Here is a 25,395-nt window from a genome sequence, read left to right on the forward strand (position 1 = left end):
CTGGATTGCTGCACCAAGTATATGTATCCCTCAAAAGAGACTATGTACAGAAGTAAGGGCAAAAAGCAACAGAAAAAAAGTGTTTCGTAAACAAGTCACAGGAAAAATTCGCTTGTGGCTCAGTCATGTGAGTAGCATGGATGAGGAACAAATTCAAAAGCCCAATTCAAGAATTTTTGCCACTGCTATTGCAGACTTGTCGAATGGGGCACTATCCTGGCAAAACAGCACCTTTTTGTGTAAATCTGGGTTTTTCAGCCAACACAAGTTTCAAACGATCCACCAATGACACACAAAGTGTCCAATTACGATTCTGCCCTTTTCCAAGTAATCTATGAGGATTATTCCTTGGGAATCCATTGTATTTTATGTACTTTTGGTTGACTGAGCAATCACGCACCAATCTCTCACACAGCCTTTTCACAGCCAATTCCCTGTGCAGTATATTATTCACTCATTCAGTTGGAATGCCTACAGTCTCAGCAATCTCACAGAATTTTATTTGGCAGTCTTTCATTACACATTTCATAGATTTTGTCAACGGTTTCCTTTGTGGTAACCTCATCTGGACAAAATGGTTCAAATGGCTCTGAGCACTATGAGACTTAACTTCTGAGGTCATCAGTCCCCTAGAACTTATAACTACTTAAACCTAACTAACTTAAGGACATCACACACATCCATGCCTGAGGCAGGATTCGAACCTGCGACCGTAGCCGTAGCAGTCGCGCGGTTCCAGACTACAGCGCTTAGAACCACTCTGCCACTCCGGCCAGCTCAACTGGACAGCCTGTGCTCACTTCGTCTTCAGTACTTGTCCAAGCAAGTTTAAATTCATTAATCTTAAAGTAAATGGTCTTCAGTGATAGTGCAGAGTCCACTTAAACGTCATACAATTCTGTCTTTATTTGTGTAGCAGTCCAACACTTCAAATGAACATGTTATTGGCAGCATGAAACTTGGTTTTCTCCATCTTCAGTCACAGTTGACACACTGACACAACCAGAAGGCTGTTACCAATGAACTGTATGCTGTGCATATTTGAAATTCTTCATACGATCCTTGGAATAATCAAGCTTACCAACTGTGAAGACTCAACAAAAATGTTCCATTATTTCATGGAAATTTACCTAACTTATCCAACCACCCTCATTAATCGTATCCTATATTCTGCATCGAAAAGGTCTTACCTTGAAAAAAAGTGGAGGTACCCACGGAAATATTTTTTTCAATGTGGTGTCATTAAAAAGGTCTGTATTAACCACACCAGGATGAACTGCATGCACCTGAACGTGAGAGTCACTTTCTCTCAGTAAAGACTCCAGTTTTTTGGTGAAAAGAAGCTGAGCCAGTTTGCTCTGAGCATATGCCTCACTTGCAACATACATATCCCTGTAAAAAAAAAAAAAAAAAAAAAAATACATATATATATACAAGACAACATTGTTAAACAGAAACTATTTATACAAAATCTGATGGGTACTTCCAGCTACATTAATAACAATAATAAAACTCTTAGGCAGTTAACAGAAGGGCTACAAAGTCAGCCATAAATTAGTGCGAGGGAGACTGCTGCTGTTTTGCTACAGTCACAATGTTCCATTAAAAAACTTATCTGCCATACGCAACACTTACACATATTTACACAACATATTGAATCACAATATTGAAAACCAGATATCTGAAAAATAAAATCCCCCTTACTTCACAACATCTTAATTTTCTTTTACTGTTGGGTAAGCCATTGTCTATAGCACACCTCTATAGTAGTAGTTTTGGTCTTCAGTCCTGAGACTAGTTTGATGCAGCCCTCCATGCTACTCTATCCTGTGCAAGCTGCTTCATCTCCCAGTACCTACTGCAGCCTACATCCTTCTGAATCTGCTTAGTGTATTCATCTCTTGGTCTCCCTCTACGATTTTTACCCTCCACACTGCCCTCCAGTACTAAATTGGTGATCCCTTGATGCCTCAGAACATGTCCTACCAATCGATCCCTTCTTCTAGTCAAGTTGTGCCACAAACTTCTCTCCTCCCCAATCCTATTCAGTACTTCCTCATTAGTTATGTGATCTACCCATCTAATCTTAGGCATTCTTCTATAGCACCACATTTCTAAAGCTTCTATTCTCTTCTTGTCCAAACTAGTTATCATCCATGTTTCACTTCCATACAAATACTTTCAGAAACGACTTCCTGACACTTAAATCAATACTCGATGTTAACAAATTTCTCTTCTTCAGAAACGCTTTCCTAGCCATTGCCAGTCTACATTTTATATCCTCTCTACTTCGACCATCATCAGTTATTTTGCTTCCCAAATAGCAAAACTCCTTTACTACTTTAAGTGTCTCATTTCCTAATCTAATTCCCTCAGCATCACCTGACTTAATTCAACTACATTCCATTATCCTCGTTTTGCTTTTGTCGATGTTCATCTTATATTCTCCTTTCAACACACTATCCATTCCGTTCAACTGCCCTTCCAAGTCCTTTACTGTCTCTGACAGAAATTACATTGTCATCGGTGAACCTCAAAGTTTTTATTTCTTCTCCACGAATTTAATACCTACTTCGAATTTTTCTTTTGTTTCCTTCACTGCTTGCTCAATATAGAGATTGAATAACATCAGGGAGAGGTTACAACCCTGTCTCACTCCCTTCCCAACCACTGCTTCCCTTTCATGTTCCTCAACTCTTCTAACTGCCATCTGGTTTCTGTACAAATTGTAAATAGCCTTTCACTCCCTGTATTTTACCCCTGCCACCTTCATAATTTGAAAGAGACTATTCCAGTCAACACTCTCAAAAGCTTTCTTTAAGTCTACAAATGCTAGAAACGTAGGTTTGCCTTTCCTTAATCTAGCTTCTAAAATAGTCAGGGTCAGTATTGCCTCACATGTTCCAATATTTCTATGGAATCCAAACTGATCTTCCTCGAGGTTGGCTTCTACTAGTTTTTCCATTTGTCTGTAAAGAATTCGCGTTAGTATTTTGCAGCCATGACTTATTAAACTGATAGTTCGGTAATTTTCACATCTGTCAACACCTGCTTTCTTTGGGATTGGAATTATTCTATTCTTCTTAAAGTCTCAGGGTATTTCACCTGTCTTATACATCTTGCTCACCTGATGGTAGAGTTTTGTCAGGACTGCCTCTCCCAAGGCTGTCAGTAGTTCTAATGGAATGTTGTCTACTCCCGGGGCCTTGTTTCGACTCAGGTCTTTCAGTGCTCTGTCAAACTCTTCACGCATTCGCCCTTGTATAGACCCTCTATATACTCCTTCCACCTTTCTGCCTTCCCTTCTTTGCTCAGAACTGGGTTTCCATCTGAGCGCTTGATATTCATACAAGTGGTTCTCTTTTCTCCAAAGGTCTCTAATTATCCTGTAGGCAGTATCTATCTTACCCCTAGTGAGATAAGCCTCTACATCCTTACATTTGTCCTCTAAGCCATCCCTGCTTAGCCATTTTGCACTTCCTGTTGATCTCATTTTTGAGACGTTTGTATTCGTTTTGCCTGCTTCATTTACTGTATTTTTATATTTTCTCCTTTCATCAATTAAATTCAATACTTCTTCTGTTACCCAAGGATTTCTACTAGCCCTCGTCTTTTTACCTACTTGATCCTCTGCTGCCTTCAGTACTACATCCCTCAAAGCTACCCATTCTTCTTCTTCTGTATTTCTTTCCCCCCTCTCCCCCCCCCCCCCCCCTTGTCAATTGTTCCCTTATGCTCTCCCTGAAACTCTGTACAACCTCTGGTTTAGTCAGTTTATCCAAGTCCCATCTCCTTAAATTCCCACCTTTTTGTAGTTTCTTCAGTTTTCATCTACAGTTCATAACCAATAGATTGTGGTCAGAGTCCACATCTGCCCCTGGAACTGTCTTACAGTTTAAAATCTGGTTCCTAAATCTCTGTCTTACGATTATATAATCTATCTGATACCTTTTAGTATCTCCAGGATTCTTCCATGTATACAAGCTTCTTTTATGATTCTTGAACTAAGTGTTAGCTATGATTAAGTTGTGCTCTGTGCAAAATTCTACCAGACAGTTTCCTCTTTCATTTCTCTCCCCAATCCATATTCACCTCCTATGTTTCCTTCTCTCCCTTTTCCTACTACTAAATTGCAGTCAACCATGACTATTAAATTTTCGTCACCCTTCACTATCTGAATAATTTCTTTTATTTCATCATACATTTCTTCAATTTCTTCATCATCTGCAGAGCTAGTCGGCATATAAACGTGTACTACTATGGTAGGCGTAGGCTTCGTATCTATCTTGGCCACAATAATGCGTTCAGTATGCTGTTTGTAGTAGCTTACCCGCATTCCTATTTTCCTATTCATTATTAAACCTACTCCTGCATTACCCCTATTTAATTTTGTGTTTATAACCCTGTAGTCACCTGACCAAAAGTCTTGTTCCTCCTGCCACCGAACTTCACTAATTCCCACTATATCTAACTTCAACCTATCCATTTCCCTTTTTAAATTTTCTAACGTGCCTGCTTGATTAAGGAATCTGACACTATGCGCCGACCCGTAGAACGCCAGTTTTATTTCTCCCGATAACGACGTCCTCTCGAGTAGTCCCCGCCCGGAGATCTGAATGGGGGACTATTTTACCTCCGGAATATTTTACCCAAGAGGACCTCATCATCATTTAACCATACAGTAAAGCTGCATGCCCTCGGGAAAAATTATGGCTGTAGTTTCCCCTTGCTTTCAGCCATTCGCAGTACCAGCACAGCAAGGCCGTTTTGGTTAATGTTACAAGGCCAGATCAGTCAGTCATCCAGACTGTTGCCCCTGCAACTACTGAAAAGGCTGCTGCCCCTCTTCAGGAACCACATGTTTGTCTGGCCTCTCAACAGATACCCCTTCATTGTGGTTGCACCTATGGTACGGCTATTTGTATCGCTGAGGCACGCAAGCCTCCCCACCAATAGCAACGTCCATGGTCCATGGTTCCTGGAGGGGGGGAGGGGGGAGCTCAGGGAGCTCTATGGTGTTCCACTCATTTTACAGTAAGCACCACCAAACACAGCCACCACACATTTTGAGATAAAGGACCTCATCATCACACTGTTAATATTTGAATGACATTACCGAAATTACTAAAAAATGTTTAGCTGACATTATAAAATAAAATATGTAGGACAAGTAGTCCTTATCTTACTTCACAATTTTTCACATTTTGTGATTTTGCCATCTCATCACAGCTTATCCTTGCACACCAGTCTGCATCCTGTATGTGGCAAGGTATGGGACTTCTCACACTGCTACGATTCCCACCAAAGATATTACAGTTGAGAAGACTGAATAATATTACTAAATGATAGGGTGATTTAATAAACATTTATTACATTTTATTTCTTTTTCATGTCGAGCACATGAGAGATGCTACATTCTGACATGGTATCTGTGCTATGACAGCCTCATATGCTGACCTGGTCACTACTAAAACTTCTACAATAACCAGTAACCATAAGAAGATCCCACCATTCAGTGTTGCAGACTTCCGATTTAGTCACATTAATTGAATTCCAATTGTAGTGACAATCAATAACTGTAAGACTAATATGGCAGGAGAACTGACACATAAAGGTATTAAAGTTTGGAAGCTCTCCAAGCCAGTGGCTCCTTCTGGCAGAAGGGTTGAACAGCAAGGAAGAGGGATGAAGGAAAAGGACAGGTGAAGTTTAGGAAAAGGGGCAGAATTTGGAAAAGTTGCGCAGAACACCAGGTCAGGAAAGACTTGACAGGTGGGATTAGAAGGAAAGACTGACTGTTGAGGGCTTGATCCACCACCACACCTCAAAATTATTCCTTATAAGCCTTCCAAGAACTCACATCCAGCTTTGCTTTACAACCCTTCCTCAGGTTCCTACAACATGACCCTAACCTGTCCACTGCACCACTCCAGGCTCTTGGTTCCCTAAATGCTGACATCATCATGATCCACCCAGCAGACAAGGGATCTACCACTGTGGTATTTCACCAATGGGATTATGCAAGTGAAGTTCTACGTCAGCTGTCCGACATCTATGTACAGTATCTGCCGTCAGGATCCCATCCCTGTGATTCAAACTGACCTGCAGCCTCTCCTTGAAACCTCAGGCCTGTCACAAGGACTAACACTTCAATCTATAGACCTTCTTACTCCATCCAAACCACGCATCCCCACCTTTTACCTTATAAGAACCTTAAACCAAATCACCATGGCCAACCCATAGTTGACAGCTTCAAAGCACCCACCAACTATGCAATGATCAACACCTGCAACCAATAGCACTAAGACTTCCCTCCTAAATAAAAAAAAAGCCAAACATTTCCTAGAACATCTGAAATCTGTGCCCATACCACCACCACTATACACCTTGCTTGTTGCAGTTGATGCCACCTCCCTCTATTCTAATATGCCCATGTCCATGGTTGGTCTACCGCTGAATATTTTCTCAGCCAGCACCCACCTGATTCCAAACCTAAGACATCCTACTTGTTCACCTTAAGCAACTTTATAGGTACCTACAACTACTTCACCTTTGAGTGGCAGACATACAAAAAGATAAGGGGTACAGCAATGGGAACCAAGAAGGGCTCCTTCTGATGCCAACCTTTCCATGGGTCACTTAGAGGGGGCTTTCCTGGGTTCCATAAGCATTCAGCCCCTGGTTTGGTTTACATACATAGGTGACATCTTTGTCAAACAGACTCGTGGTGAGGCTGACCTCTTAAATTCCTGGAATCTCTAAATACCTTCTCCCAATTAAATTTCAAATGGTCCTATTCCGAATCCCATGCCACTTTCCTTGATGTTTATCTCACACTCACTGAAGGCCAACTACACACTTCTGTCCACATTAAACCTACTAACAAACAACAGTACTTACATTTTGACAGTTGTCATCCTTTTCATGTCATACGTTCTTTCCAATACAGCCTTGGCATAAGAGGTAAAAATATTTGTTATGGTACAAACCCATCACAGCAATACAGCACCATTCTCACCTCCACCTTCACTGGATGTACTTGCCACACAAGCCTAGTTCAAGAGCAGATTTCTCTATCACATCCAATCTGTCACTCAGTATTATCCTGGCCTTGAATGAATTAATCAACTACTGCGAGAAGACTATGACTTCCTAAGATCATGCCCTGAAAGTAGGTCCACTCTATCTGACATTCTGTCTGTCACACCTACAATTGCTTTTTGTCACCCTCCAATCGCCACAATAGCCTTGTCAGACCCTATGCTCCTTCTGCCCCTATCTCCCTACCCTATCGTTTCAGTCCTTGTGACTGCTCTTGCTGTAAGACTTGCCCTGTGCAGTCTCCTATCACCATCTGTTCCAGCCCCGCAACAGGCAAAACATATACTACAAAAGGGAGACACACCTGTGAAATGACATGTTGTATACCAACTGTTATGTAAACACTGTTTGGGCTTTTACATGAGCATGATTACCACCAACTTGTCAGTTAAGTGTAACGGGCATAGACAGAGGGAACACACAATATACTAATGCAGAGCATGCTCTGCAACTTAACAGTCATGACCTAGGTGCTTGCTACATCACACGTGCCATCTGGATTCTACCTGCAGACACCATGTCTTCAGAACTCCGCAGATGGGAACTGGCACTACAGCATGTCCTTGGTTCTCGCCACCCACCTGGCCTTAATTTATGTTAATTTCTCAGGTATCAGCATTTTCTTCACAGTAACTATTCCTGTCTTCATTTCCTTTTAGTTTTCTTTGTCATTTTCTGACCTGTCTATTATCTGCCACTCCCCCCCCCCCCCCCCCCATCTTCCACCTCCCACCTCTCACATACAATGCATAAAGCTTTCTACTCTCAACTTGTGCACGATGTTTTGGCAGTAATCTCTATCTTGTGTATTATCCTATCTTTCACCGTTAAACTCTTCGGTTTTTAAATCTCATCTGGTGCAGTCTCCAACAATCCGTCTTTCTTACTCATCCTGTTAGAGTGTCCCCAACTATCAGTCTTCCTTCTCATCCTGTCCAGCAAGTCTCTCCTGAGCTGCTGTTCTGGGCGACTTTTCCAAATTCTACTCCTTTTCCTGATCCTCAACTGTCTTTTTCCCTTCACCCCTCTTCCTTCCCCTTCAACCCTTCTGCCAGAAGAAGGAGCCACTGGCTCCAAAAGTTTGCAAACTTTAATACCTTTATATGTGTGTCCTCCTGCCTCTTGGTGGGTGGCTTTTTTTTATCTATCCAATTACACTTTATTTTCAAAAATTTATTATTTTCATTGATATATTTAGGACAATATGTATCATGTTGCTTGTTATATTGAAGTTTTACCTCTTCCTTGTTAGCCTTGCTCAAGAATAAATACACGGAATTGTTACATGCGATATGTATATCTGTATAGTGGAGTTTGATTTGATTTAATTAGGAAGGCAGAACAACAGTGGACTTAATCCTCTGTTGCCCACAATGAAACTAAGTATATTGTGCAGTTTTTCTCCCAGTCATTCTAGTAAAGCCAGCCAGAACCCCTGAGGAATACTGGGATACCCTTTACTGGGCCTTTGTTAGACACAATCTCTTAAGGAACTTGCGATCTATATATTTTGTGCCCTTTGGTCTCCAGTGCTTCACATTAGAGGTGGTGCAGTTTCATCCCTTGCACCACATTGTCTGCACTTAGAGGCTTCTTTCTCTACTCCCATTATGTGTAGATGTTTCTTGAAGTTCCTTTGGTCAGTCACATTTACCATACATGCGTTTAATCTGCCTTCTATTCAAGTCCTGGAATGCATAGAACTTCTCTTTATCATGAGCTTGCCAAGTTTCTGTTTTTGGGTGTTAGTCCAAAGTTCTAAATTCTGCCTTCTGATAGACCTACACAGTTAATATTTTATCACCACCTCAGGGATAGTTAGGATAGGTTCCAGTCCAACAAATGAGATTGTTGCCCATCCTGGCTAGCCTATCAGCCAGACACCCATAGCAGACTTGCCTTGTTGCTATCCTCTGGTCTCTTAAGGGATTCATGGCATTCTGCAATGAACTTTGATCTCATTCCAGGGGCTGATAGATATTTCAGAGCTGCTTGGCCATCTAAATACTGGAGTTAATCAATGATGTTGAACTGGTAATATTAACTACAAATGAAATGCTTCAGCATTAAAGGAATGTATGTTGATATTAAATTACATAAAAAAATAATTAAAGAAAGAAAAGGAAAACCACTCCTGAGAATCAGAAAATAAAAAAGTGCAAAGATTGTTTTAATTATCAACAGTTTTCAGAGACAATGTGAAAGAAAACCCCTTTCTCTACATAGACAGATAAAACATTTCAATTTTTAAATGAAATCAGCAGGAAAAAAAATCATCTATTCTTTTTTTAATAATAAATGAAAAGCACCAGTTTGCTTTTGTTCTACAATATTATTTTTATTGCTAACCGGTTTTCGGCTTACAAGGCCATCTTCAGACATAGAACAAAAGCAAACTGGTGCTTTTCATTTATTATTGAAATGTTGTTCTACAAAGAACCAACGGAAGACTCTGTTAATATTCTTTTTTTATTTATTACGTACCTGAAACCAAAATAAGCTACAGTATCATTGTCCTAACAAAATATATGGGACACGTACAGTTGATAACACAATTGGAGAAAAATATTGTGGTTTGTGTTCATGACAAAATGAGCTCACTAAGTTAATATTCCAAGAATGATGATAGCAAGAGAAAGTATACTTTGTAAATGTGGACGTACTGTCACAGTCCCCTTTGCCAGTCGTTGCCACAAACCGTGTTATCTTATAACACACCCACCAGTCAAGCATAAACTGTACATTGTTGTGCTCACCGAAACACTGTGTGTTATAAGTTTTTGAAAATAGCCACAAGTTGCACTTAGTATTTTTTATTTACCAGTTTCACCTCTACAAAAGAAGAAGAGCATCATTAGAATGAAAAGTATAAATTAAGATCATACAGGAAACTTACACTGACATTACTGGCTGACAGCACTAAAGATCAAACTGGCTGTACTGTAGTACTTAAACTTTGAATGTAAAGTACAGCAGTAAATGATGACACTGACAGTGCCAAAGATTAATCTGACTGTACAACAGTCCTTTTAATGCTCATGGTACAGTGTATCAAAAGATTAATTACAACTGCATAAAACGTAATGTCAATGTAAATTCTCCATATTATCTCAGCTTGTATCTTTGATTCTGATTACACTATTTTTCATTTGAAGAGTTAAAATACTAAACAAAAAAATACTAAGTGCAACTTTTGGCTGTTTTCAAAACTTGGTTTCAATAAGTGCACCCCATACAGAAAATGCCTGTTGCTGTTAAAACTGTGTGTTATGATTGCTGCTACGAGTGTCTTAATAATTTTGATGAGATGATGTGAACATTTACTGCCCTAGGATGGGAGCCTTTCATCTCTAAATGTGTTGCTGTGTTATGTGAAGACTGCTGTAGAGTGTGCTGAATACTACTAAGCTGCGATAAGTGAATATTACAACTTCTATCTCATATACACAGAAATGGACAAAAATATTAAATATTTATCACATAACAGATATGCAATAAGAAACACTGGGAATAAGAAGCACTGGGCAGTTACATGTGATATGTACTTACTTCAAGTTTAAGTCCTTGAAGTTTATGTTCCCCACCACGTGGGCACTGGAGGAGACATTAATGATGCGTGCATTGACGTCTCTCGAGTGCCCACCTACCTTCAGCTGTGGCAGCAGTAGGTGTGTGAGCAGGCAGTGACCCAAGTAATTGACGGCAAAATGTGACTCATATCCATCTTCTGTCAGTGAGAACGGCACAAACATAATGCCAGCTGAAAACACAGATGCAAAGATTCTTTTAGAGATGACACTATATGGTAAAACAAATACTAACAAAGAGATAGAGGGGCTGGCCAGTACTTACCTCAGCTCAGTACAGCCGATAGATACACATAAAACAGAACTGAAAATTTACATTCCTAGCTTTCGGAACTTTGTTCCTTCATCAGGGAGGAGAGAGGGGAAAAAAGGGAAGAAGGGAAAGTGGATTCAGTTACTCACAACCCAGGTTATGAAGCAACAGGGAAAGGTAAACAGGGAGGGTAGCAAGGATGGAGGCATGGTTGTCAGAGGGAAGCCAAAGATATTCTACTGTAAGTACTGTGCCAGCTTCAACCAAAGAGGATGCATACAGAAGTAAAGAGGTATATAGTATAAAGATAAAGATAAACACAACTATGTAGGATGAAAAGATGCGTGAATGGCTAAAGAGGAAAGGGAAAGAGGAGAAGACTGAAGAGTGAATGGGAGTGAGGTTGTTTAACGTAGGTTCAGTCCAGGGGGATGGCGGGATGAAAGGATGTGTTGGAGTGCAAGTTCCCATCTCCGCAGTTCAGAGGGACTGGTGTTGGGTGGGAGAAGCCAAATGGCACATACGGTGTAGCAGGTTCCTAGGTCCCTAGAATTATGCTGGAGGGCATGCTCCGCTACTGGGTATTGGGCATCTCCTAGGCGGACAGTTCGTCTGTGTCCGTTCATGCGCTCAGCCAGTTTGGTTGTTGTCATGCCGATGTAAAAGGCTGTGCAGTGCAGGCATGTCAGTTGACATGCCTGCACTGCACAGCCTTTTACATCGGCATGACAACAACCAAACTGGCTGAGCGCATGAACGGACACAGACGAACTGTCCGCCTAGGAGATGCCCAATACCCAGTAGCGGAGCATGCCCTCCAGCATAATTCTAGGGACCTAGGAACCTGCTACACCGTATGTGCCATTTGGCTTCTCCCACCCAACACCAGTCCCTCTGAACTGCGGAGATGGGAACTTGCACTCCAACACATCCTTTCATCCCGCCATCCCCCTGGACTGAACCTACGTTAAACAACCTCACTCCCATTCACTCTTCAGTCTTCTCCTCTTTCCCTTTCCTCTTTAGCCATTCACGCATCTTTTCATCCTACATAGTTGTGTTTATCTTTATCTTTATACTATATACCTCTTTACTTCTGTATGCATCCTCTTTGGTTGAAGCTGGCACAGTACTTACAGTAGAATATCTTTGGCTTCCCTCTGACAACCATGCCTCCATCCTTGCTACCCTCCCTGTTTACCTTTCCCTGTTGCTTCATAACCTGGGTTGTGAGTAACTGAATCCACTTTCCCTTCTTCCCTTTTTTCCCCTCTCTCCTCCCTGATGAAGGAACAAAGTTCCGAAAGCTAGGAATGTAAATTTTCAGTTCTGTTTTATGTGTATCTATCGGCTGTACTGAGCTGAGGTAAGTACTGGCCAGCCCCTCTATCTCTTTGTTAGTATTTGTTTCACATCTTATATGAGACTTTCCATTAATCATTTAGATCACACTATATGGTAAGTATCACTATCTTTTTCAATACAGACTTTACAGCTTTCAAGTTTTACACAAATAACATATCACTGACCCCAAATGTCCTCTGTGCATTTAAATTTGAAGGAGCACAGTTTATCACTATGAGCTGTACTATTTTTAAAAAATGCACCACCATGTTGCTGCACTCTGCAATCTGCATATGCATGTCAAGTACTTTTGTCTACTGGCTCATTACAGATGTCATAGTTTACGCATTCATTCATTTATTTTTAAACTTGTTTATGCCTATTTATAATGATTTAGTTAACTGAAAATCTTGCCAGATGTGGAATAATGAGCTGTGGTTCATTTTCTGTGGGCAAAATGTGTGAAAGCTGTCAAAATCCATAGGCAGATTGGTGAGGTTATATAAAAAAACATTACAGTGACAATTGTGATATAATGTGCCAGAGTGTTTAAAAATAAAATAGACATACTAATTTTCCTTATGAAGTGTGTAATGCCTGTTGGTCGGGCTTCATCCACAGTTCATTGAATACTCAATGAACTGTAGATGAGGCCCAACGAACAGGAATTACATGCATTGATCAAAAATGATAGTGCATTGAAAACAGCTAGTTTCTAGCTGGAATTTCAAAAGTGCGACTGATAGCTGAAATCTATTATTTACAAATGTGTATGATATATCATGAATTAGGTATGATAACAGTATGCTTATTTTTTTAAAAAGATCCAAAATACTCTTTAACTGAACAAAGCCAGTTATCAGAATGGAAAAAAAACCAACAACAACAACAGTAACCTGTACCAAAACACATTATTGTAATAGCCTGTCACAGTTTAAGTAAGGGAAAAGCTTGCAGCTGTCTCTTTAAAGAGGAACAGTCGACAGCTTAATGTACAAACTGAAGATAGATTTCTCAGAAAGACAATGACTGATGATAAAATCTTCAGTGTTATTAAGCCATGTCATATTCCTCTTCAATGATAGATGTTTCGATTCCTCTGGGACCTTGTTCAGGATGGTCAAAGAGTGTTCAGCCGTTGTGGGAAATCAGAGGAATCCTGAAGAGGATCTCAGCAGAGGGATCAATCACTGATGAAGTTTGAAGAGGAATATGACATGGCCTAACGACTCTGAAGATCATATCACCAATGACAATGGGTGCAAAATCCTGCAACTTAGATGAGGATAGGCTGAGGTGGACTCAATACAATGCTCCATCATTCACCCGAAACTGGAAGCCTCAATATGTAATTTTTACTTTGAGGTACACATTTATGCTGTCACAGCTACTGATACTTTAAAGCATATCCAAGTCACTGCCTAGTTTGTCTTTTTTCCAAAAAAAAGAGCTCTACATGACACTACCAGGCAATTTCATGGATGACCATCAGGTGACCTGTAACCAGAACAAATTTTTATTCAGCGGCGAAGCATCTACTAATTTTAAACTTCCTGGCAGATTAAAACTGTGCTGAGCTGGGATTTGAACCTGAGATATTGCCTTTATGGGGAAAGAGCTCTACTCACTGAGCTATCCAAGCAGAACTCATGACCTGCCCTCACTGATTCACATCCACCAGTGCTTTTCTCCTACCTTCCAAACTCCTCAGAAGTTCTCCTGCATACCTTGCATGACTAACACTCCTAGAAGAAAGTTTATGACAGAATTGGCTAACCCAGAGCATGGGGTTTTTTCCAGAATTTCCAGTTTGCAGTGGAGTATGTGCCAATTTCATACTTCTTTCCAGATTAAAACTGTGTGCTGGACTGGGAAAGGCAAAGGTCCCAGGTTCAGGGCCTGGTCTGGCATGAAGTTTTTATCTGCCAGAAAGTTTCACAAGATCTGTATCGCAACAAAAGAGAAATGCACATTAAGATATAAACCTAGTATCACATTCACCAAGCTTTCTTCAAAATGAACTGTTACACTTTTCTCTTGGTTTGCTTATATGCTTCATTATACAACGTAGTACGTACAATAGTGTAAGAAATACAATTATATTTTACACTTTCATGCATTTTGCATAATTTAACTAGTTTCATGCATTCATCATTGCGTGGATTACAGCTGCTTTCCAATGCTTGCCAGCAGTTATAACTGGTATCTTTAGGCAGTTCCATAAGTTATGTAGCATCCTGATAATGTTACTAAACAGTGCTGATCATGTCATTTTATAAGACTCACTAAAACATTTGCATTAATTAAGTTTCTTTTTTGTTTTCTACATATTAGACAGATTAGAAGTTACTCTGTCATATAATGTAAGTCACTCTTTTAGGTTAGCAGAGCAGTTAGATCAATGCCTTGAGTTGATAGCAAGGCCTGTGTCAAATCATGTGTTTTTCCCATCTACTATACCTTCTGTGTGGCCCTCTGAGGCCAGTTCAGTTTCCTGCTATGTGTCAGCACAGTGCAGAAATAAGAGTTGTTGTTGGCTGGAAGGTACAGCCAAGTATAAGGAGAAGACAGCTCACTGTGGCTCAGTATTTCCTTATGTAATAAGGACAGTATGTGTACTTCATGGTATTTTATCATGTGGGTACACGTAGAGTTACAGACCAATAACTTTTGCAATACGTTCATATATGTATAAGGATCAACAAGGTCCAAGACACTTTTCAGTATTCAAATGTGAACAAAGATTATTTTATCTAGAAGGTAAGCCATGAATATGACGAGTACTGATAAAGCATTTGCAGGCAGCATTGTTAGCTGCAATATGCAGAAGACATGATTTGTTGGGGCTGCACATTTTCTGGATTCTGACTAAGATAAACTCATGCTGCAGTGTATTACTTTGGCAAGCCAGTAAAGAAGTTGGCACAGAAAAGAAAGAAAGAAAGAAAGAAAGAAAAGAAAACTATGCACTCTCACATTTATTTGTATCAAAAAGCAACACCACAACTGCAAGATGTTGTGTGCCGATCTGAAATTTTAGATTTGCATATTTTACTGTTCACATCACTTTTGCATAGTCTTTCACCAATTTTATCAATACCCATTTGCACTGTGACATACTGTGAAATTTCAAACATTCATGAGTGCCTTGACAAACTTACTGTTATTATCAACCTTCAGCTTAAACTTATTTGTGCTCTTTCAAAATTTGAGAATGGTAGACCTATTCTCTTTCAAGACAATCTTTCCCTAATTTCATTGTATAATTACAAGACAAATAGGTTTTTTTGAGAATTTTTGGACACTTACACAGCTATATTTTTGTAAGTTACCAGTAAGAGTATTTTTGGATAACTTCCTTCATGGCAAATCAGCATTTGTGATACTTAGTTACTGCCAAAGAACAGATCATCCAAAATTTCAATATGTATTAACACAAACAAAAGTGATTTTTGAGAATTTTTGGAAGTTACCATTTTCTACATCTAGATCTACATCCATACTTTGCAAACCACCAGAAAGTGCATGGCTGAGGGCACATCCCATTGCACCAGTTATTGGGGTTCCTTCCATGTATGGAGCATGGAAAGAATGACTGACTGAATGCCTCTGTGTATGTGTGCAGTAATTATTCTACTCTTATCCTCATGATCCCTATGTGAGCGATACATAGGGAAATGCAATAAATTTTTACAGTCATCGTTTAAAACTGGTTCTTCAAACTTATTTCTATCTTCAAAAGTCTGCCAGTTGGTTGGTTTAAAGGAGGGGGGCGGGGACCAAACTGCGAGGTCATCGGTCCCTTATTCCCAGTAAAATAATTACACAAGGGAAAGAAGAAAAGGAAGGAGACATACAGCACAATAACAGGAGAATGGAAGAACCAGAAGAATGACAGAAGGACAACCAACACTACTATGGAGAAAACATGAACAGAAGGCCACAGAGAGAAACAAGAAACAGGTAGATGGGATAAAAACAAGAGAGCAGACGACTGTGGCTGGCCAACCAAGAGAATAAAAGGGAAAAGCCAGCCACTCAGCAACACATTAAAACATCCAGCCTAAAAGCATTAGTGTAGAGAACACAAAGGACATGCACAAAAACTTATATAGAATGATGAAGCCCCCCGTCACATATAAAATGTAAAACTAAATTAGCTGATGAGGGGCGTTATCAGCTAAAATTAATGGCAACAAGTCCGGTAACTGAAGAGCCCATTGCAGGGCAGCCAAAGAAGGACAGCTCACCAAGATATGGGCCACTGTCAGATGGACACTGCACTGACACTGAGGCGGGTCATCAGGGCACAGAAGGTAGCAGTGCGTAACCCAAGCGCGGCCAGTGCGGATCCGACAGAGAACCACAGAGTCCCTGTGAAAGGCCCGCATGGAGGTCTTCCACACATTCGTAGTCTCCTTAATGGCACACAGTTTGTTCTGCTCACTGAGGTTATGCCATTTTGTCTCCCAAAGTCGCAAAACCCTGTGGTGTAGTACTGAACACAGGTCAGTTGCGGAGAAGCCGATCTCCATTAGCAGTTTCCGTATAGCCTGCTCGGCCAGCCTGTCAGCAAGTTCATTGCCTGCGATTCCAACATGACCTGGGGTCCAGACAAACACCATTGAATGACTGGAATGTTCCAGGGCATAGATGGACTCCTGGATGTTCACTACCAAAGGATGACGAGGGTGGCGCTGGTTGATAGCTTGTAGGCTGCTCAAGGAGTCAGTACACAGAAGAAACTACTCCCCAGAGCATGAACGGATGTGCTCAAGAGCACAAGAAATGGCCATCAGCTCAGCAGTGAAAACACTGCAGCCATCAGGCAAGGAATGCTGTTCAATATTTCCTCCATGCATGGTCATACGCATAGCCGACGTGATCATCAGCCGTCGAGCCATCAGTATAAACCAGTAAATGGCTGCAGTACATGTCAAGAATCAAGAGGAAGTGGCAGCGGAGAGCTGTGGGGGTTAACCGAGTTCTTAGGGCCATGTGAAAGGTCGAGGCGAAGCCGCGGCCTAGGTGTATACCATGGAGGTGAACGTGAATGGACATCAAGTATAGGTGGTAAAGGCAAGGACTCTAGTTCAGAAAGAAGGGATCGGTCACAAACTGCAATTGGAATCCCTGACCAGGGCTGCCGATGCGGGAGCTCTGAAAAAGGGCTCTGTAGAGCAGCTGCAGCGTAGAGCGATCTGCACCCCAGTTGGTGTTGCTCAGGCAGTGGAGGGTATTGAGGTGCTGCCAGCACATTCACTTAAGCTGATGAAGGCGAGGAAGCCAAGTCAATCAAGTGTCAAAAACCAGTCCTAAGAATCGATATGTCTCCACTACAGTGAGTGGATTGTCATTAAGGTAAAGTCATCATTCTGGATGAACGGTATGACGCTGACAGAAGTGCATAATACACAACTTCACGACTGAAAACTGAAAGCTGTGGGCTACAGCCCATAACTGCACCTAGCAGATGGCCCCTTGTAGGCACTGCTCAGCAACACCAGTAATCATGGAGCATTACGAAATGCAGAAGTCGTCTGCATACAGAGAAGGTGAGACAGACAGCCCAACATCTGCTGCTAAGCCATTAATGGCCACTAAAAATAATGATACACTCAATACAGAGCCCTGTGGGACCCCATTCTCCTGGATATGGGTGGAACTATGGGAGGCACCAACTTGAACATGGAAAGTACAAAGTGACAGGAAATTTTGGATAAAACTCAGGAGCGGACCTCTGAGACCCCACTCATATAATGTTGCAAGGGTATGATGTTGCCAGGTCGTGTCACACGCTTTTCATAAATCAAAAGAGATGGCACCCAGGTGTTGGTGTCTGGAAAAGGCTGTTCAGATGGCAGCCTCGAGGGACTATCATTGGTAGAGCAAACCTGGCGAAAGCCGCCTGACATGAAGCCAGTAAGCCACATGACTCCAGGACCCGACCCAACCCAACCGTCAACACACCATACGTTCCAGCAGCTTACAAAGAACATTGGTGAGGCTGATGGGCCGATAGCTATCCACATCAAGTGGGTTTTTACCGGGTTTGAGCACTGGAATGATGGTACTCTCACGCCATTGCGATGGAAAGTCATGATCGCACCAGATCCGGTTGAAGATGACGAGGAGATGTCGCTTGTAGTCAGATGAGAGATATTTAATCATCTGACTGTGGATCCGATCCGATCGAGGGAGGGGGGGGGGGGGGGGGGGGGGTAGTTCTCCGACACAGTGGCTCAAGCAAAGTCCTCAGCAAAATCCTTGGCAATCGCGATTATAACACAAATTTTATGTTAACACCAGGAACACCTGTTGGGGTCTGGTACCCAAAAACATGTTTGATTTTTCTTTTTTTTTTTGTTTTAGGGCACGCAACTACTAACGTCATTAGTGCCCAGTCACAAATGTTAGTGCACTAATAGCGTAGAAAAATGCAAGGGGGGGCCAACACCAGAAAGTATTTACAAAGACGCAGAGAAACAAAATAAAAGAGTTAGATCGTTTTGGACAAGTCTGTCAATGTAATAAAACTAAGGACACGAGCAGCTGCTCGAGTGTCATCAGCTAAAAGTTCCTGTAAGGTAGACAGCAGACACAGGACAACACGAGAGTGAATAAAACGGGGACAGGCCAATAAAACATGGCACACCATCAAGGGATGACCACAGGGGCACTGCAGGGTGGGGTCACCGGACAACAGGTAGTGGTAGCTAAATCGGCAATGCCCAATCCGCAACCTGGCCAAAATGACCTCTCACCGGGAAGGGCGTGAAGAGGTCGTCCAAGCAGTCGGGATCGGTTTGATGGCCCTAAGCTTATTTTCACGGGGAGAGGACCAAGCCTCATGCAACAATGATGAAAGGCGCCGACAAAGAACCCCAAGAACATCAGTTGATGGGACACAAAAGGAAGCTGTCCGAGGCAGGAGGACAGCAGCCTTGACCGCAGCATCAGCAGCTTCGTTCCCAGGTTCACCAACATGGCCAGGAATCCACAAAAAAAAAAGGACATGAGCGCTGGTATTAGCTAGCGACTGAAGAGACCATTGAATTCGTTGGACGAGAGGGTGGTCCAAATATGAGTCATGGAGACTTTGAATGGCACTCAAAGAATCAGAGCAGATGGCATATGGAGAATGACGATGGCGGCGGATATACTGAACAGCCTGATAAAGAGCAAAAAGCTCAGCTGTAAAGCTTTAACACTGGTCAAGGAGCCAGTATTGAAAGGTATCACCCCCAATGACAAAGGCACATCCGACGCCAGCAGTAGTCTTGGAGCCATCTGTGTAAATAAAGACGTTATTAGCAAGCCTTGAATGAAGTTCGACAAACTTCTAGTGGTATATCGAATTCGCGGTCCTCTCCTTTGGGAGCGAGCCGAGTTCAAGGTGAACGGGATCCTGAGCCTGGAGCCAAGGTGGCGTTGGGCTCACACCCACTCAAAGTCGTAGGGAGGGTAAAATCAAGTTGCTGAAGCAGGCTACGAAAGCGAACTCCAGGAGGTAAGAGGGCAGAGACATACAGCCCTTATTGGCGGTCGAGAGAGTCGTCAAAGAAGGAGAAATATGACGGGTGGGCGGGCATTGACATCAGCCGGCAGGCGTTCTGACAAAGGAACATATTGCGCCAGTAGTTTAGCGGTAATTCGGCAGCTTCAGCATACAGACTCAACAGGGCTGGTGTAGAATGCTCCAGTCACCAGACGTAACCCCCGATCGTGGATAGGGTTTAGACGGCATAAGATGGACGGCCGGGCAGAAGAGTAGACAAAGCTCCCATAATCCAGCTTTGATTGGACAATGGACCGATGTAAGCAAAGCAGGACCATTCGATCTGCTCCCCATGATGTATCGCTGAGAACACTGGGGACATTTAGGGAACGGGTACAGTGAGCAGCCAAGTAAGACACATGTGGAGACCAGCAAAGTTTCCTGTCAAATGTAAGACCCAAAAATTTTGTTGTCTCCACGAATGGGAGAGCAACGGGACCGAGACGTGAGGAAGACGGTGGAAGAAACTGTAACGCCAGAAGTTCATACAGACCGTTTTCTCACCAGAAAAACGGAAACCATTAGCGACACTCCAGCAATATAGATGGTCTAGATAACGCTGAAGACAGCGCTCCAGGAAACATGTTCTCTGAGCATGGCAGTAGATCGTAAATTCGTCCACGAAAAGGGAGCCTGAAACGTCAGCTGGAAGGCAATCAATTATTGGATTGATAGCTATGGCAAAAAGGGCCACACTCAAAACGGAGCCCTGGGGCATACCATTCTCCTGGCGAAAGGCATCTGACCAAACAGAACCCACACGTACCCTGAACATTCGATCCATTAAAAACGCATTAATAAAAAGAGGGAGGCGGCCACAAGTGCGCATGGTGCGAAGAATGCCCGCCCCCCAACAGGTGTCGTAAGCCTTCTCCAAATCGAAGAACACAGCCACCGTCTGGCGCTTACGCAAAAAGTTGTTCATAATGAAGGTCGACAAGGCAACTAGGTGGTCAACAGCAGAGCAGCACCTATGAAAGCCACATTGGACATTGGTAAGGAGGCGTCGAGTTTCAAGGAGCCAAACCAATCTAGAATTTACCATACACTCCATCACCTTGCAGACGCAGCTGGTAAGGGAGATAGGGCAATAACTGGAAGGACGGTATTTGTCCTTTCCCGGTTTGGGTATGGGAACAACAATTGCTTCACACCAGCATGTGGGAACATGACCTTCAGTCCAGATGCGATTATAGGCGCGAAGAAGAAAGCCTTTACCTGCAGGAGAAAGGTTCTTCAGCATCTGAATATGGATACCATAGGGCCCTGGAGCAGAGGATTGGGACCGGGCGAGTGCACTTTCGAGTTCCCGCGTGGTGGTGGAAAGAAAGTGGCCGTGCCTCCTCTGCTTGTTTTCTGGGGAGGATGGCAGAGTGGTAATGGGCAGAGCTCGAAACCTCCGCGAAAAAGTGGCCGAAGGCATTTGAGACATCCTCAGGATCCACAAGGACTTCATTCGCTAGTCATGCCAGAAATCGGGGAGTGGACCTTGGTGCCAGATAGCCAGCATAGGCCACCCCCCAGACAACCGAAGGAGGAGTAAAACTGTTGAATGAGCTGGTGAAAGCCACCAAGCAAACCTTTTCGCTTTCTTAGGTAACACGACGACATTGTGCACAGACTCGTTTGTAACTGACACAGTTCGCCATCGTAGGGTGGCGTTGGAAGGTGCGTAAAGCACGTCGCCGAGCACGAATAGCGTCGCTGCATGCTGTAGTCCACCAGGGGACTGGGACTCGACGTGGAGAAGAGGAAGTAAGAGGGATGGAATATTCAGCAGCAGTGAGAATAACTTCCGTGAGGTATGCGACCTGACTGTTGCAGCTGGAGAAGTTATGATGGCTGTGAAGTTTGTGTACAGAAGAAATCTCCACGTGTCGGTTCTTTTTTGAAGGTCTGAGCATCTGATTTAGAGGTTCTCGTCTTAGCAGTAGCAGATGACGTTTGAGCCTTAGGGTTGGTGGGAGGAAGAGGAGACGTCGATCGGGCAATCTTAGCACTGGCCGATCTGATGACCAAATCGCTAAATGTTAGATCACATGTCTGTGTAGCTAACTCCCTGGTAGGCCGAGGAGAGGCGAGAACGGTACTGTATTAACCTGCCAGAAGCACAGTGGGCTTTCTGCTATTGAATAACTTGCGAGCAGCCGAGGTCGACACCTTCTCTTTCACTCTAAGTTCCTGTATATTTTTCTCATCTTTGTAGACGGGGCAGTTGCGAGAGGAGGCAGCATGGTCACCCATACAGTTGATGCAATGAGGGGACGGAGGTGGATAGTCACCCTCATGGGTGTTCCTGCCACAGGTAACGCATTTAGCCACACTTGAACAAGACTGCTGTATATGGTTAAACCACTGACATTGGTAACACCTTGTAGGGCTGGGTACATATGGCCGAACAGAAATGATCTCATAACCTGCTTTAATTCGTGAAGGCAGTTGCACAATGTCAAACGTCAGGAATATGGCTCGGTTCAGTATGAGATCCTTGTCGACCCTTTTCACGACCCGATGGACGGCCGTCACTCCCTGATCAGAAAGGAAAGACAGAATCTCCTCATCAGTTAGTCCGTTGAGTGACCTGGTATACACCACACCACGCAACGCAACGCAACGAAATCAAGGTGCGGTGGGCCTCCACCCGTACAGGAAATGTGTGTAGGAGAGGGGCTCTAAGTAATTTTTGGGCCTGGAAGGCACACACTGTCTCCAACAACAAGGTACCGTTGCGCAACTGAGTACAAGATTTCACTGGTCCTGCAATCACATCTACAGCCTTCTGAATGACAAAAGGGTTGACTGTTGAGAAACCGTGACCGCCAGATCTTGTAACAAGAAACTTCAGTGCTGGTGGTAGAATTTTCTGAACAGGAGTTTAATGTAGCTTTCTTTTTCTGGGCAGAACACATGGAAGAAGAAGAAGAAATCCATTGCGGATGAATCCCCCATGATTGCCAGTGTCTCTGATTGCGCGCTCCTTCCTTGTGGGGGCCCTCTCAGAGGGCCCTAGGTGATTGTCCACACCTCCCGAGAAACGTACGGAGGGACCAATCGGCACATTTGGAAGATAACAGCACAGGCAATCACCCCTCCCTTGGCCTGGCCTTTACCAGGGGGTACGTGCGTGCCTTACTTGTCTACCCAGGGTGGGAAATTACGCGTTACCCCGTCACCGGCTACGTGTGCGAACACGTGGGTCGGCCTTCAGACACGCACAGGGAGGAAAGAGAGAGAGAGAGAGAGAGAGAGAGAGAGAGAGAGAGAGAGAGAGAGAGAGAGAGAGAGGAAAGAGAGAGGAAAGAGAGAGGAAAGAGAGAGGAAAGAGAGAGGAAAGAGAGAGGAAAGAGAGAGGAAAGAGAGAGGAAAGAGAGAGGAAAGAGAGAGGAAAGAGAGAGGAAAGAGAGAGAGGGATAGAAAAAAGAATCTCAAACGCCGAAGCAGAGAATAAGACACAGTAAAGAAGACAAGGAGAATAGGGCAAGGAGAATGAGGCAGAGATAGAAGTAAGGGCATGAAAGCAAGGAGAAGAGTGAATGTAGGGAAAGACCAATAGAGGAAGAAAGTGTGAGGATGGAGAAAAACAAAGGAAACAGGATCCTGGAGTTTCCAAACGTCTGTATCCGAACAAAGGCTCAATACATTACTCTCAAGAAGAGGGAGTGTGAAAGGGAGGTAGGGGAGGGAGGAGGATTGGGGGACGAGGAGGGATAGGGAAGGGGGTTAGGGCAGCCCGTTGAGGAAGGAGAACTGCACTAGCTTGGGGCCCCGTGCTCACCACACACGTATCCACAAAAGAGTTGTGGACCCCCTGGGGGGAAACAAGTTTGATCCTTGCCGAGACTTGGGAAGGTGATGTATGGCACCCAATGGTTGAGACATATCTCGACTAACACTCCTGCTTCTGTCGTCTGATAAGTTGGTGAACACAGGCACAGAGCAGTTTAAAGGCTATGAGGTGTTCCAGGAAAGGGTGCCACTTATGCTGTTGTAGAGCTCACCAATGTTCCTTAATTGCTTCAAAGACTTCTCGCAAGCACCATGGGACCGCCTTTCACCGGGACCACCAAAGAGTGAGGGATCACATTTTCTGCCACAGAAAGGATTGTTGTAGTCACCTGCTCAACCATCAAGTCGACGTTCCCATGTCGTGGAGATTCAACAGTGACAGCAGAGGTGGAAGTTCCCCAGTCCTCTTAGTTTAAAGCCCGTCTAGGCAGGCACCTGTGGGCCTGACACCGGTGCTGTCACAGGAATATGGGGAAGTGGTCACTACCACACAGGTCATCACATGCTCTCAGAGGAGAGATGGGAGAAGTCTTGGGCTGCAAATTGATAAGTCAATCGCCGAGTAACTACCATGACCCACACTGAAATGTGTGGCAGCCCCAGTATTGAAGAGGCTGAGGTCGAAATGTGACAGTGAAGTTTAGACATCTCTGCCTTGGCCAGTAAGCACGGTGCCATCCCGCAAGGGGTTACAAGTGTTAAAAGCTCCCAAAAGAATGAAAGGCTTAGGGAGTCGATTACTCAGTGCAGCTAATACATTCAGGGATTTGCACCATCTGGAGGAAGATATACATTGCAGACAGTTATTTCCTGTGTCATCCTTATTGCGACAGCCACAGCTTCAAGAGGGGTTTGAAGGGGCGCAGTTTCACTACAGACCGAGTTTCGAACATAAACACAAACCCCACCTGACTGTCTATTATAGTCGCTACAGTTCCTATAATATCCCTTATAGCCATGGATGGCAGGGGTCCGCATTGCTGGGAACCAGGTTTCCTGGAGGGCACTGCAGATAGCAGGTGTAAAGCTTAACAGTTGCCGTAGCTCAACCAGGCGGTGGAAAAAACCGCCACAATTCCACTGGAGGATGATATCGTGAGACTGGGAAAGTCTCTGGGACTGACGATGTGCGTGAAGCCTTATGACCAGCTGCTTTTGGGCTCTTCAGCAGGTGTCATCTTTCCCACTAGCAAAAACCTGGGAAGTGACCCCTTCCTAGCGAGTGGAGCAGAAGAAGATTTACACTTATTTGGCGCAGAAGTGGGGACTGACATCCCTGATGGATGGGAACAGGGCAGGGGTTTGCTCCCGAAGTAGGTCGTGCTGGAGCAATAGGGAGGGAAGCGCTCTCCATCATCAAGGGGGCAGGTGTAGTCTTCCGGCTCTGCTGAGAGGTAGCTCGGTTTGTCAGAGCTGATGGGGCTAGAACTGTCGTAGCGGTGGCGGCTTAAGATGATGTCATACGTACAGGATGTAAGCGTTCAAATTTCCTCTTAGCCTCGGTGTAGGTCAGACAGTCCAGCATCTTGTAATCCACGTTTTGTTTTTTTGTTTTTTGGAGAATCCTGCAGTCAGGGAAGCAAGGCAAATGGTGCTCTCTGCAGTTGACACAGATGGGAGGCGGGGCACATGGAGTATTAGGTTGTGATGGACATCCGCAATCTTGACATGTGACACTGGAAGTACAGTGGGAAGACATACGGCCGAATTTCCAGCATTTGAAGCACCGAATTGGGGGAGGGATATAGGGCTTTCATCACAGCAGT

General features: G+C 43.5%; 1 protein-coding gene across 1 annotated transcript in view; it reads right to left on the minus strand.

Annotated features, from left to right (window-relative positions):
• LOC124621872 (dehydrogenase/reductase SDR family member on chromosome X) overlaps positions 1 to 25,395 on the minus strand; it is a 66,601-nt gene that overhangs the window by 10,957 nt on the left and 30,249 nt on the right. Inside the window, exons 4-5 of the mRNA XM_047147336.1 lie at positions 10,651 to 10,861; positions 1,191 to 1,392 (exon numbers count right to left, since the gene is read on the minus strand). Of these exons, the coding sequence (XP_047003292.1) occupies positions 1,191 to 1,392; positions 10,651 to 10,861 (413 nt within the window). The remainder of the gene's footprint in view (positions 1 to 1,190; positions 1,393 to 10,650; positions 10,862 to 25,395) is intronic.

Source organism: Schistocerca americana, chromosome 7 (genome assembly GCF_021461395.2).
Source record: "Schistocerca americana isolate TAMUIC-IGC-003095 chromosome 7, iqSchAmer2.1, whole genome shotgun sequence".
Classification (NCBI taxonomy): Eukaryota; Metazoa; Arthropoda; class Insecta; order Orthoptera; family Acrididae; genus Schistocerca; species Schistocerca americana.